Below are 14,214 nucleotides of genomic sequence, written 5' to 3' on the forward strand. Positions count from 1 at the left end.
TCATTACTGTCAACAAAAATTTACAAGATATCAATATATGCATGACTAAATATTTGCGGAATGTATGTGTATGTGTGTGTTCATGGCCTTATGCACATACACATGCACCTGCACATTATGTTGCATGTTATCATACGCACCTGAATGCACGACGTATTCAGCACAAATTTTTTTAGTGATCATTCCCCAAAACAGCTGATAAACCAATCACTTAATGACATAAAAAAATAGAATCATGGCAAAAGCATCCGGTTAATCAGATGTGAACCACATTCACAGAGGTTTACACAATAAAACCATTTTCAGATGACCGTCTTAATATATATATGTCAGAAATTTAACCGACAACAACAGAATAGGGCATCTCAATTGCCGCATTCAGAACAGTGAACTAACTCATCAGTGTGTCAAATATGGCAACCAACTAAAAAGCTTGCCGTCTTATCCTCTGATAGACACTTAATAGACTCCCCGTGGGGGAATATTCAAGTGAGTCGGCCATGTTTGATCTGTTGACTTGTTAGTCCAATGTTCTGAATGTGGCCAATATTTCAGGTTCCATCACCCCGAGTTTCAGATGTCAGTGAAAAGCCACCTCTCTACCATTGGTGTGTTTCTACCACTACCAAAAACTACAGAGACATAAAATGGCTGCTTTCAAAACAGCAGACTAACTAGTCCACAGGTCAAATATGGCCCACCCACTTGAATACTTCTCCACAGAGAATCTATTAGCGGATTAGACAGCAAGCTTTTTAGTCGGACGTCATAATTGGCCCGCGGACTTGTTAGTCCACTGTTCTGAATACCACCAATAAGGACTCAATCTTTTCAATAGAGATATATTATCAATCTTTAAGATACATAATTTTGCAATCATTAATTAATATATAAAATATATTTCTGTGAAGCATCAGTGGTGCTTTAATTTACTGTATAGAAAAGAACTATAGGGACAGCCAGCTTTTCAGTTTTGTCCAAATCACTCAATAAGAATGTTCCAATTTTAAAAATCTATGACCCGAAAAATATATTCCCAATTTTCCCCATTGAAAATACAGAGTCATTACAATAACTGTGTTTATAGGGGAGAAGTTTACAAGAACCTGTGAGGCGCAGGGCAGCGCGAGTCTAAGCCTATGCCTGAATACAATTTCTGAGTGCAGGCAATCTTCAAACCGATTAAGCTGCGCTTACTTCCATAACAGTACATTTGGGGTTCTTTAAATGGCTTTACTTAGAGATCTTTAATATCAATACTGTTTTGATAGCTAACCCAGAAAGCAAACATCAGATTCATTGACATTCATGGCTGCCATAAAAATCTAAAAATATCTACATTACGCCACTGAAATGGGTTCTGTCGACCTAGGCCATGCTGCATCCGCCATCAATTTCCAATAGGAAAAAAATACGTGACATCTATCTCTTTACTTCCTCGGAAAAAAAATTATACCTATAATGGTCAAAGCTAAATTGGGCCTTGTCAACATATCTCCTGTTTATCAGAACTGCTGGCAAAATCTGAGGCATTTTTCAATAGCCATTGGCAGCCGGACCCAGAAACAAGGCTAGAATTACATGATTTATTTCTCATTTTTACAAGTGATGGATTGATATTATTACCAGGTTGACAGGACAGTGCCATTAATTACTATTCATCATTCTTCTCAAGAAAGATTTTGTCAGATATGTTCTACGTTGCACTTTTTTGGAGTAATTTTACCATGATAGGTTTCAGCTATATGTTATCTATTTAGCATCTCCAGCAGGAACAATAAGTATAAGGCACCCAAATACAGTCCTACAAGCAGGGGTTTCCTTGGGGGGGATCAACAAATTGCTCTTTTAAAGGGTAAAGGAACCTTCTGCATCAATTTTAAGCCAAGTTTTGTCCTAGATTGGTGAAATGATCAGACAACCTTTCGCAGAAATTCTCTCTCTCTCTCTCTCCCTTTGAAATTGCATGTTGCAGATCAAATAAAATTCTCTGAACTGTTTGATTGTTCATGGTTCCAAGGATTTTATATTTACTAGCGTTTCACCGAAATAATCAGATACTTTGGAACGAGTTATTAATGAAACTGCTGCTGCCTTTCGCTCTTTTCACAAGAACATCATCAGGCCAATGGCAACTGGGCATAGGTAGACCAAGCTGTTCAAGATTCTCACAGGGGTCGGGGGGGGGGGGGGGATAATGATTGGTCACAGGGATACCAGCTGCTCCACCCCACCCCACTCCCATCTAGAACCAGGTTATTCCGCCAATAACTCTTCCAAGTGAGAATCAGAAAAATGGTGAATAAGAAAAAGAAAATTCTCTAAACCAAATGGCTGTGCTACACAACTTAATTCTTGGCATAAATCCAAGTCATGGAAGACGGTAATATTGAATAAGTCACATGTGAACCAAAATGATAAAACAAAAGCTATTTTTTAATCACACAAATCATTACGAAACATCCCCAGGAGCTTTGATCACCAGAGTACAGTCACATTCATCATCTCAAACTTAATTGTCTTTCATTTCTTTTGCGTCATTAAACAGAGTCCCATTGATTTAAATTTCAGTAGAATTGAGCATGTCATGTTGGTAACTTAATCAAGCAACTCGAAAAGGGTGATAAAGACATTATTTTGCAATCGCTGCAATCAGCAGGGATTTTCTTTCAAGTAATTCTGAAAAGACAACGGTATCCGATTTGGTTAAATATTTCAATGCTTATCCTTTTTTTCATAAAACAGAAGCATTTGATATTTGATTAGCTAATTAAGTGAAATTGCTTGTGAAAATCAACAAAATCTAGGCAGTCAATGTAATTAGTAGTTATGCCATCTCAATAAAAAAATCACACATCATTTTTTCATAAATAACAGGTTGAAAATAAATCAATTCTTCTAGCTATGTAAGGAAAAAAAATATAGCTAATAGTATGTAAAATTGCTCTTAATAAGGCTTACAAAATAGAGAGAGAATTTCATCACACCATAAAACAAGTCACTCAACCAACCTACCAAAACTAGCTGCTGTTCAAAATATATGCAAGAGGGTGATATGACATTGAAACATCATTCAACCCCCCCCCTCACCCTGCCCCACCCCACCCTACCCCGCGACCCATGGGAAAATCTTTTCTGAGCTAGAATAAATTGTAGTGAGCCAACTCATCTAATTAAGCTGGGGTTACCCTAGCATATTCTTTTACTAAGCCAAATCACTACTTTTTCATCACTTTTTCCTCCATATACTTCGAATTTGAATTATTTAAAAACAAATCAAATCATGCCTATTTTGTTTAGCAAACTTAAGTCAGTTTTAGTGTTTGGTTAAATTGGCCAGTGTTAGCACTACCCCAGTTAACACTATAGTTATTATGGTAGTAATTAATAACCAATTAATGGAAATATGCCAGCTATTCATGTCAGGATATTGTCTAACACAATGACAAAAATGTGCTCAACAGTCCACAGATATTTCAACAGTCTGAGATCCTGCCAAGTTTTTTTTTTTTTTACAAAAATATGGTCTATTTTCTCTCTTCACTTACTCCTATCATCTATATGTGACACAGTGTTAGACAAGATTTATAAACAATTTCATTTTAACAGATGACATCTATTTCAATCACACAGATTACAAAGACACTGAAATATTGGGCATTGTGATATGACATATACAGGCACTACAGTTCAAAATCAAGGCAAAGCAACCATTTGCTTCTAGAACCTGCAATGACTTTCCATATGTACTGAACTGAGGCTGAAACCAGGCTGTGCAAAAATGTTTTATTCTATTAACCCTTTTGAGACATCAGGGTGTACTTAAAATCCAATTGGTCTAAGCGGAGATTGTGGTCAGTAAGGGAACAAATCTACAATTTTTTTTTACTGGCATTTAACTAATGAGGTCGGTGTTAGTGTCTCAGGTTCCATTCACAATTATAGGGGACTAGCTAGTCCAAGGGTCAAATATGGTGATCTACTACAAAGCTTGCCATCTAATCTGAAAAAAAAAAATAAATAAATAAAACCATGGGAAACATTTCCTTAAGTACACAAATTATAGACAATTACTGTTATAGCCCGCTCACACTACAATCTGAAATATCCGAATTTTTGCAATGCAAATTACGGGCAAAAAATCCGATTCGGTTGTCTGGCCACACACAGCAAAGGGAAACCGAATCGCAAACTGAAAATCCAGGTGGAGGTTCCGGTTTGAAATATCGCGCATGCACAGAATCCATGAAAACAAAAATATGGCGCCAATCATTGCTCTACTCGCACTCTGTTTTTTTTCTCGCGTGTTTGTTTTTGGAACCTCAAATTTATGCCAAAGGTAGTCAAAGGAAGATTCAAGTAAGAAGAGGAAGAATTTGACGGAGAGAAGAAGGAGACTAGCCGGGTTTCGTAGGAGAGCTAGGGTACGTTCCACGCATACAGTACATGTACAAGTAATCACAGCAGACGACTGATTTTTTAAAATACTACAAGGTCGTAGTTATTAGGCTTTATGTTATGCATTGCTACATCGTAAGACCGCTGGTTTTGCGGGTTCTTTTTGACACTATTTACATGTGACATCAAAGTCAAATTGCTGCAACTTCATCTGTTATTTCAAATTATTTAATACTAAATAGAATACCAGTACAACACCATAAAGTTGGGAGTTGTTAGTGTACAATATCGCATTTAATTTCTTTCTGTGGTGAGTATTACTATTATGATTATTATAAGCATATTTACATTCACATGTAGCAGGATGTATTTTGACAACCATGAGCTTTATTTCTCCAGAACAAAAGCATACAGTGGTGGTTCCTCATGACACATCTTGCAAACAACTTTTTTCATAGAAAAAAGAAACTACAGATCATTTCTCATGAAAATTACATAAAAGAGTCATTGTTATGACATTACATAATGTACAGTTCTGTTTAAGTAAGATCTTATTGACAGGCTACAGATTACCACAGAACATAATTGTATTTGGCTTGTATGAATAAACCTGCCTGTCTACAAGTTAGAAACAACAAGTTGGAAAGAGTGCAAGTGGTCTTAAATTAGACCCCAACAACACTTGTGCCATGGAAGACACATATAATCACAAATAAATGCCGAAAAAAATTTTCCAATTTAACATTGCTTCTATAGGTTTTCACTGCTGGTGTTTGTAAGTCTTCCAATGCTAGGATTCTGCACTTGTTTCTGATGTTCAAAACAAAATATGTGGGCATGCAGGAATAACATAAAACAAGCAGTTATTTACATTGTTGTACAGCAATTTCTAAGAACTGCATCCCAATAAAGTGCAGTTGCACACTATAATTACTCGCATATTTTAAATATCAATTCTTCCAACATATAATTTCTTTTGTAAAATTATTTTCAGTAAGAGGCAAACATGCAATGATTACCTTCTGAGAAGTTTCCAATTTGTTTTTTCCATGTATCACAACCAAAATGTTGTTTTAAGAAATACCATCGATCAATGATGTCTGGATTTGTTGCATAATTACCCAACGTTAACAACTACAGCTAATCTCCAAACACAGTTGCATTTGGCTGGTGCTCAAGCCGCCATGTCTAATATAACCAATTTGAAACTCGTCTGCCGACCGTCTGGACACCTGCCCTGAACACGGGAGCCAATCAAGCAATTACATACATGACCACATGGTGAATTCACAAGGTCCAAACATTCCAGGCTTGCCAGGGAACCTTGGCGCTTTCTTGTCATAAACTGGAACCCATCCCATACAAGACTATTTATCTTTTTTATTAAAATGGACTATATTTTTTGGTCTAAAAGGTATATGTGAATAGTTTGTCTTAAGTAAGTTTAATTCAATAAGAATAAAAATTAAAAGTTCTGATGTTGTAATTAAGAATTAATGGAAGTGAATTAGGTCGTGTTCAGAGTAATCTCAATCCAGTCTACACATAAGACTATCTAATGTCATCAGACCATGGATCCCATTCCATCAAATCCTTGTCTGAACTGACTGATCATCTCTGAAATGGCCATATAAATGGATACTAATCTTTAGTGCTTGCATTTACCTACACATACTTACACATTCTCCATTCCATCTGTGCGCAAACATAAACATATGCTCTATCTCTAATATGCAGAAATAAAAAAAAAACGCATGACCAGTGCTGACACATATATATACTGCGCCTCATATGCTTTATCAATATGCATATTTGTAAACATACTTTGTAATGAGACAAGATAAATAGGATGTATACAATGATGTTAAGTATACAAAGAAAAACCAAGAAGGAACACACACACACATCAGGGCCGCCTTCTGGGGCTTCCAGGACATGGTCAAAATTTTAAAGTTTACATTGAGGAGCAAAATTTTTTTTCTGTCCGGAAATGATGAAAAACGGAGGATGGATCAAAAATGATAATTTGGAAGACTCAGAAATATCTCTGGTTCGGCTCCTACACATAAACATGTACACACACACAAATACACACACACACATGCACGCACGCGCATGTGCACGCACATATAAATACATCAGAAACATATGTTCATATAACGGCAGCAACTGCCACCAAGGCAATGAACGCATCACTACGCTACACCTGCTGTTTTAACCCTCTATGGGTGCTAGATCCTCCATCATCTGACAGACAGACGCTAAAAATAAACACATGAAAGAGATAGAATCTTCCCAGCTTAAAGGCTACTTAAACTTTAGCTGACAGGTGAGGAAAGTTCAGACCTATTGAAGAAGATGGAAGTATGAAGTTCAGTTTCACTTCTCACGCTTCATTTTTATTTTGTCTAATTCTATTGTCTGGTTTGAGTAAATACTGACTTTCAAATTTTCAACCAGTTTGAAGATTTCCAAGTTGTTTTTACATGTTTTTAGTGTTTTAGTGCAAGATGTTGTGTATCATGGATTAAGGAAATAGATGAATGTTACAGAAAATGCAGTGACATGGCATGAGAAATTATTACTAACTCACAAAATAAATTGAACAAATGAACCCTAGCACATGTTCACGTAGAAAAGAACCACCAGCAAGCAAATGTGTGTTCAAACACAGCTGAAAAATTCCAAATTTATAAATGTTATAAACAGTAATTTATTTAGTGCACTGCCATCTAAGTCATTTGGGAAAGAATATCTAAGTGGTACATAAAGACAAGCCATTACAGTTTAAAACTCTAGAGAACAGGATTTCTTCTAACAACACAATAATTTCATAGAAATGCTCGTATGAACATATTTATTATCTTTAACATGCTCACCATGTGCTGCATGCTGATTATTAAACACAAAGGAAGATTTACTGATGCTCATTTGGGACAGTTTGAAATATTGAGCATGATTAATTATAAGTCTGTTAAATAAAAAAGGTGATTTTTCTTCAGATAATTTCATTATTCATTCATAACAGAGAGATACATTAAGGTAAGTTGATATACAATGATGGTCACACTAATGGCTTTGCAAAAGGTGTTTACAGAAACAATGCAATGATAATAAATTACAAGAAAAGGGCTCCAGATAAAACACTGACTATTGGAAAATTGGTGAAATTTTAATTATTAACAGAGGGCATCAGAAAGCTGAGTTAATTGTTAATCCAGCATTGATGCCTTCAATTTTCATTCTTAGCTGGAGGTCAATGCTAACACACACGCACACAGTGACACACACACACACACACACATACACACACATGCACTCTTATGCACACACATGTACACGCTATCATGGTATGTCCAACTTACTGATTTGAAACAATATCTAAATATAAAATACAAATAAATGACCAACGAACGCAGCCGAGAATTAATTACAGCTTTGGAAGCAACTGGCTCGCACTGCCAGTAATTAAGCCGTAGGGTATTCAGGGCACAGACCGTAATCATAAGATACCGCCAATAGATTTTTAGAAAATAGATTTTTCATGTGAAAGAACCCTTAATTTGTCACAAAATTATATAGTCTGAATTTAAACAGAAAATGGACTTCAAAACAATGATAGTCATTATCAACAGTTTATATGGCTTATTCAATTAATTGGTCAGAAATTATTCAATCAAACTGGAAATAGATATAATAGCTCTATGCTTATTGCCTTATTACAGCCGCACTCAGACCAGGGTAATTCTAGACCGAAACTCTAAGGCTGAAATGTGTCATCAGACGCCGAATACAAGGGTCCTGTTTAAGAAAGCCATCTTTGTCCATCATTTCACTGTTATTGGTTTTAGCCAATTCAACTGAACTGCAGAGATGAATATTTAGAAATGAAATATGCAGACAGTTGTCTTTTGCTAATGAGGACCCCTTAACTTGAACAACAGATAACCAAAAGATACTTTTTTGTTAGAAATTTAGTTCTCCAGTGACAAAATCTAAGATAATTTAACATATGAAATATTTCTTTAAAAACCTTGGTCTAAATGCTGCTAGGAGCCAATAACCAAAAGAACAATGAAGAGTTTGAACTTACTGGAATGCCTGCCCAATATGGCGTCTCTCTCGTATGAAGAGAAGGTATTGCTACTCCCATGAAAGCGCCGAGCCCAATAATCGTAGAACCCAGGCACAATTGCATTGTCGTTAATAGAATATGAATCCTACAGCAGTGCATTTCGCATGATTCTCGCGTAACGTGCTGAAAATGTCTCTGAACTTGTTGGCCCATAGACATGCGGCGGCCATGATGGTTGCTGTGGTGATGGTGGTTACCATGGTGGTGATGGGACCTCTGGTTTCGTGGATGGTGCCTGCAAGTAGGATCATGGGTACTAATATTATTTTCTGTATCGGCATGGACTGTATGCCCATTCAACATGGGTTTGAGTTCCATAAGATAACTGGGCTGTGCCTGGCCACATTTTTTCTTCTTTTTCGGTTGCACTATGCTCAGGGTGGCCACTGCTGGGGCGGAATGGGCCCTGGGACGACCCGCGTTATCTAACATTGTTTTATGGCCGTCCATGTTGATGATCGTGTCCTTCAGCTTGTAACGCTCATGTCCTAGTGCCATGGTGATGCTATGTGCTCCTCTGACGTCTGCTCTAACTTAGCCAATTTTTGACAGCTACATGGAGACTGCTCCTCAACTGAAAAACAGAATGTTTAGAAAACATTACTTATAATTGAAAAGTTCTATATTTTGGTAAATGAGAGGTATAGAAATAAACCCTAGCCTTATTCATACTGACATGCAAGCATGACTGCACATGCAGACATTTTCCTCTATAAGCAGAGGTATATATACATGTAAAACAACATGCACATGCATACTGAATCCACTGTAAAACATGCATGCACACACACTCATGCAAGTAGCTCCAGTGCTCTCCACGCTTCAGTAAGCCTTTCCTGTATTAATTCCCCCCCCCCCCCCCCCACCAGATGTAAATTTTCAAGAAAAAACTAATTACTGTTCACACACACCTGTTCATCTTACCCTGTAGAAGAGTTGGTGAAACTGCTGTAAAGACAAGGTTGTCTCACTTTTAAACAGACAGGCATCAGTCACAAGAAAATAAACACATATGGAATTTGACAATTTCTCAGAATTCATACAGGGAATCACTAAAAAAATCAATAGGAAAACGGAGCATGAATGCCCTTGACTATCTGATATGCACACAAGGAATCAACTTAGCATTATCTATTATTTCTATTCTTTTATTTCCTATAACTGAGCCCCTGGTATTCTTGTTGGCCCTTTTCAGGACCACTCATCCCTTGAGCTAATCAAGAAAGTTAACAAACTGGGACTAATGTCACTTGCTGTTTACATGGTCTATTATTGTAGCAGCTTGTCTTTTTTAAGTGAAAACTCCATTACTGATCAGTTCCAACATATCTGAGCAAGTGCCTGATGTATTTTCTCCACAGAGCTAAATTTTGGCTGTTTTGCTACTTATCTGCTATTCAGCAATTCCAAGCAAGATACCACACATCTAAAAATAATTTTGAAGGAAAAAAAAAAAGATATATATAATATATATATATATATATATATATATATATATATATATATATATATATATATATATATATATATATTAAAAGCTCGTTGATAAACATTACAGATAAAAACACAATCAATGCTCTTCAACACCATAAAACTTTAAAAACATCAAAAATGCATCACGTACACTATCTACATCATCATCCGTCATAACCTGTCTCAGAATTCTGGAAACAATCTACATAATACAAAGATGGTCTTCAACGTAATCTCTGACCTTTCTAACCAGTCCCAAATGGAAAGAGAGAGAGGAGTGGGCATTTCAAGCAGGGATCAGATCTTGTCCCAAAGGATATTGTCGAGAAAACAGAGACCTGGTTAGGATACATACACTGATTCAGACTAATTCTCGTGGGTTCAAACTTACTCCATGTTCACTGGTGATACCTTCATACATGCACACTTTACATATGTGTACTGTATTCACAAACACGTTTGTTCACATGTTCACAAGCACACGTTCATGCACACATTCACACACACAGCTTCACATTTAAATCTCATATCCATGTGTTTGCCAACTTACATACTCTCCATGCACGTGTTCACATACGCAGGTATTTGCACATATGTTCACATGCACATTACTAATACGCATGCATCCTTACACATACTTCCATACTCTTGACACAAGTTTACACAGACGCACACTGTCGTTTTAGATCAAGGAGTTGACACTGTTTCACATGTAACACATAAACTTCACATTCTACTTTGGGTCCTCTATTATCAGTAACAGCAGCTGGGCTGTACGTGCAGAATTCTTGAAAACAATGTCAGTCAAATTCACTTGAAATTAAGTTGAACAAAATGCATACATATGTGCAGTGAGAGAGAGAGAGAGAGAGAGAGAGAGAGAGAGAGAGAGAGAGAGAGAAAGGGATGGAAAGAGACCCTGGATAAAGTCAAGCATCTTTTCACTTATTGACGGGGTTTTTTTATTATTAATAGCCATAATCAAACCAACACAAAGAGACTTCCTCAACCAATGTAAAGACAGTAATAAATTAATAAAAAATATTAATAAAAACCACAACTTTTGGTGAATTGCGTTTCAAATTAAACGATAGACAATCAATAGACATAGTCTTTAATCTAGAATTTATTACATTTTCAAAAGCTTAGCTTTCAAAACCTATTATCACTTTCATCTCAATTCTCTTCATTACTTTTTCTACATAAATCAATACTAGAAGAGAATGGCCTGTCATTTCTCTCATCACTGAGCCCGCGTGAAGGTTTTTTTTCTTCAGTGTGACAACATCCAGTTACTTTGGCTAAAAGTATAACTGTACTCTTATTCATTTTTGCAACTTAATACCTATTTGATAAGCCTAACAAAATTAGCTGTTGGCATAAAACAATGTTTATGCAGTGCCAGGAAGAAAAATTTCAAAGCCATCAAAAGAGGAAAACATCTTAGAATCTTCACCCCCTCCCCGCCACACACACACACACACACACACATATGCATACACACACACATGCACACACATGCATACACATACATACAGATACACACACACACACACACATACACACACATGCACATACACACACACATGCACACAGATACACACACACACACACACACACACATGCATACACACACATACAGATACACATGCACACATAGATGCACACACACACACACACAGAGCACATATACAGATACAGACACACACACACACAGACAGAAAGACAGACAGATATATAGATACACACACACACAGAGCACATATACAGATACAAACACACACACACACACACACACATACACCACACACAGTTAGAGCAAATCAAAGAGGAGCGCAACTCCTGTCCCATATTCTGTGTTCAAGTGTCTTCTATGCGACCACATGTGTTACCAAGGAAACAGATCACCTTTCTCACCTTAATGTCACACTAAGTTTGAAACTTTGAAAAAAAAATTGATAAAATTCCCACGAAGCATAAAAAATGAGCAGATCTATCCACTGTGGTTTCATTTCTTATTAAATGTTTATGCTATAAAGGTAGAAACCACATTCTGTTAGACGAAGTATGCAACGCTGGTGGTAAAAGCTCAGATCCCAGAATGTCTCTACTGGGAGTGCACAGATGCCTGTGAAAACATGTACAAAAGTATACAAGTTACTAAATAGATATATACACACCTGTGCCACCTAATATCCATTTTTAAGACTGAATGTTGTTTTTAGAAATCAATATGCTCTCATCTTGAAACCTTGGTCATTCTGCCACCAAAATTGGAAATTCCAGAAAAAGTTCACAATTATACAATACCTGCCAACAGCATACATGCAGTGCTCCCAGATGGACCCTGTGAGGCCGGTTGGACGATGATGTAGTTTTTGTGGAAATAAAAACTCTATTGGTCACAGAACAAAAAGTACACAGTATGTGAAAAGCCAGATAAATATCTGTAAATATCCTGTGAAAACATCCCTCTCTGGTCGGGGTAGATGGTTTCTACTAGTTACAAACCAAAAAATTCTTCTGGCATCTGTTCTTGTAAAACCTCAAGAATAATGAAACCTACTTGGCAAAATAGTCTGCCTCACTATCATCACACATAAAAAAAATCAACAAGAGTGCTTGCCACCAATTTTACATACATAAATAAACCAGTATTGCTTATTGCACGATGTATATACTGAGAGCAAAGGGCATATTTTCTTTACACCGTTCAAAGTAAATGTCACCACAACTGTGTCCACAATACGAAAAACTGACTTGAATCACAGAGCATGGAAAATATTTAAAAGCAGTTTTCCAGAATCATAAAATAAAGATAGGGACTTCTCTGCCCAGTAACTGAGCAAGAGTAAAATATTTACTATGAACGTAACCCAGTATTTTTACAATGTATCATAAGCCAGCACCCAAACTATATCAAGTGCAGCAGTATTCTTATGCATACCACACAAGAGATTCATAGTTATTAAGGATACGTTTTTTCCAGGAAGAATGCAGAACCATAACAGTACATCAACTTATGGTTAATTAATATACAGAGTTGGAAACCATGTAATTTACCACACTGCCATTAAAACCAAAGAAGCACCTCTAATGATGATTGGTTGTAGTTGTAGAGTTCCTAGAATTTCTGGCCATTCCTAGAAACACTGTTGGGGAGAAGACCTGGCTATACGGTAATATCTCACTATCTTCAGAAAGAAATATTTTATCATGCATCCAAAGACATTGCCTTCTTTTATGATTCTAAAACAAGGATAATTCAATTCTAAATAGTGAATTGCATGAAAACAAGTTCAAATATTCCGCTGTATTTTTGAATTTGTCTAGAAGTGATGCTTCTATAAATGATAAAATTTGCACAATAGCTGATGTTTTAAATATCAGAATTATTACAACATGCAGTTCAGGACAATGGGATCATTAGTGGTATTCCATTATGGATAACGAGATCGTCTGCTCACAGTAATTTTACGTTATTGGTCACATTTGTATACTTTGACCTCACTAAGGACAATGGCACATTAGGCTGTCTAGCTGACTTATATTCTGTAAAAGAGATGGCTCACTTCACATTTTCTATATTTTTTTTCATTTTCACAGAACTGTTGAACAACTTGAGGAAAGTCAAATAAGATTGCCATGTAGTGTGAGGGCTGACAAGTAAAATGTTGCACAACTGATGATTTAAGACGCAACCTGATTGGCCAAAAAGAGGAACAGTTACCAAACTGATGATTTAAGACACAATCTGATTGGCCAAAAAGAGGAACAGTTACCAAATTGATGACTTAAGACACTATCTATTGGCCAAAAAGAGGAACAGTTGATGAGTGGCCTGAAGTGATAGATTTTTTAAACAAATTATTATTAAAAAAAATTGCATACATCTTTGTTAAGTGTTTCTAGTTAGATCTATCATATTTTTAAACAGGCATAAAACAAAAACATAAAGCCCCAAATCACACAAGGGGCCTCACTTAATATACCCCATGACTATGCAAAATCAACCACAAAAAACTGCAGATGACTCTAGGTGTCCACAATCAACATACACAGGATAAAGGATGTAAAGGTCAAACGTGTAGAAAATGAAAACAATATATTCTTTTCATATTACGCAACTGTGTTGGTTTTTGATATAAGTAAGTTTGATAAAACTGACAAAGATATGCCAGAGAGAGAAACAGAGAAAGAGTCTATTT

General features: G+C 36.4%; 1 protein-coding gene across 8 annotated transcripts in view; it reads right to left on the reverse strand.

The window, feature by feature from the left end:
* LOC106169229 (uncharacterized) overlaps positions 1–14,214 on the reverse strand; it is a 64,118-nt gene that overhangs the window by 15,820 nt on the left and 34,084 nt on the right. For 5 of the 8 annotated variants that reach the window (XM_013548644.2, XM_013548636.2, XM_087014818.1 and 2 more), the window contains one exon: positions 8,492–9,107. In XM_013548644.2, coding sequence (XP_013404098.1) covers positions 8,492–9,031 — 540 coding nt within the window. In that variant the 5' untranslated portion in view covers positions 9,032–9,107. Of the gene's footprint in view, positions 1–8,491; positions 9,108–9,444; positions 9,942–14,214 lie in introns of those variants that run through there. The other 3 variants (XM_013548668.2, XM_013548675.2, XM_087014820.1) reach the window with 2 other exon arrangements.

The sequence above is a fragment of the Lingula anatina genome, chromosome 6 (assembly GCF_051362555.1).
Source record: "Lingula anatina isolate TDL-2025a chromosome 6, LinAna3.0, whole genome shotgun sequence".
Classification (NCBI taxonomy): domain Eukaryota; kingdom Metazoa; phylum Brachiopoda; class Lingulata; order Lingulida; family Lingulidae; genus Lingula; species Lingula anatina.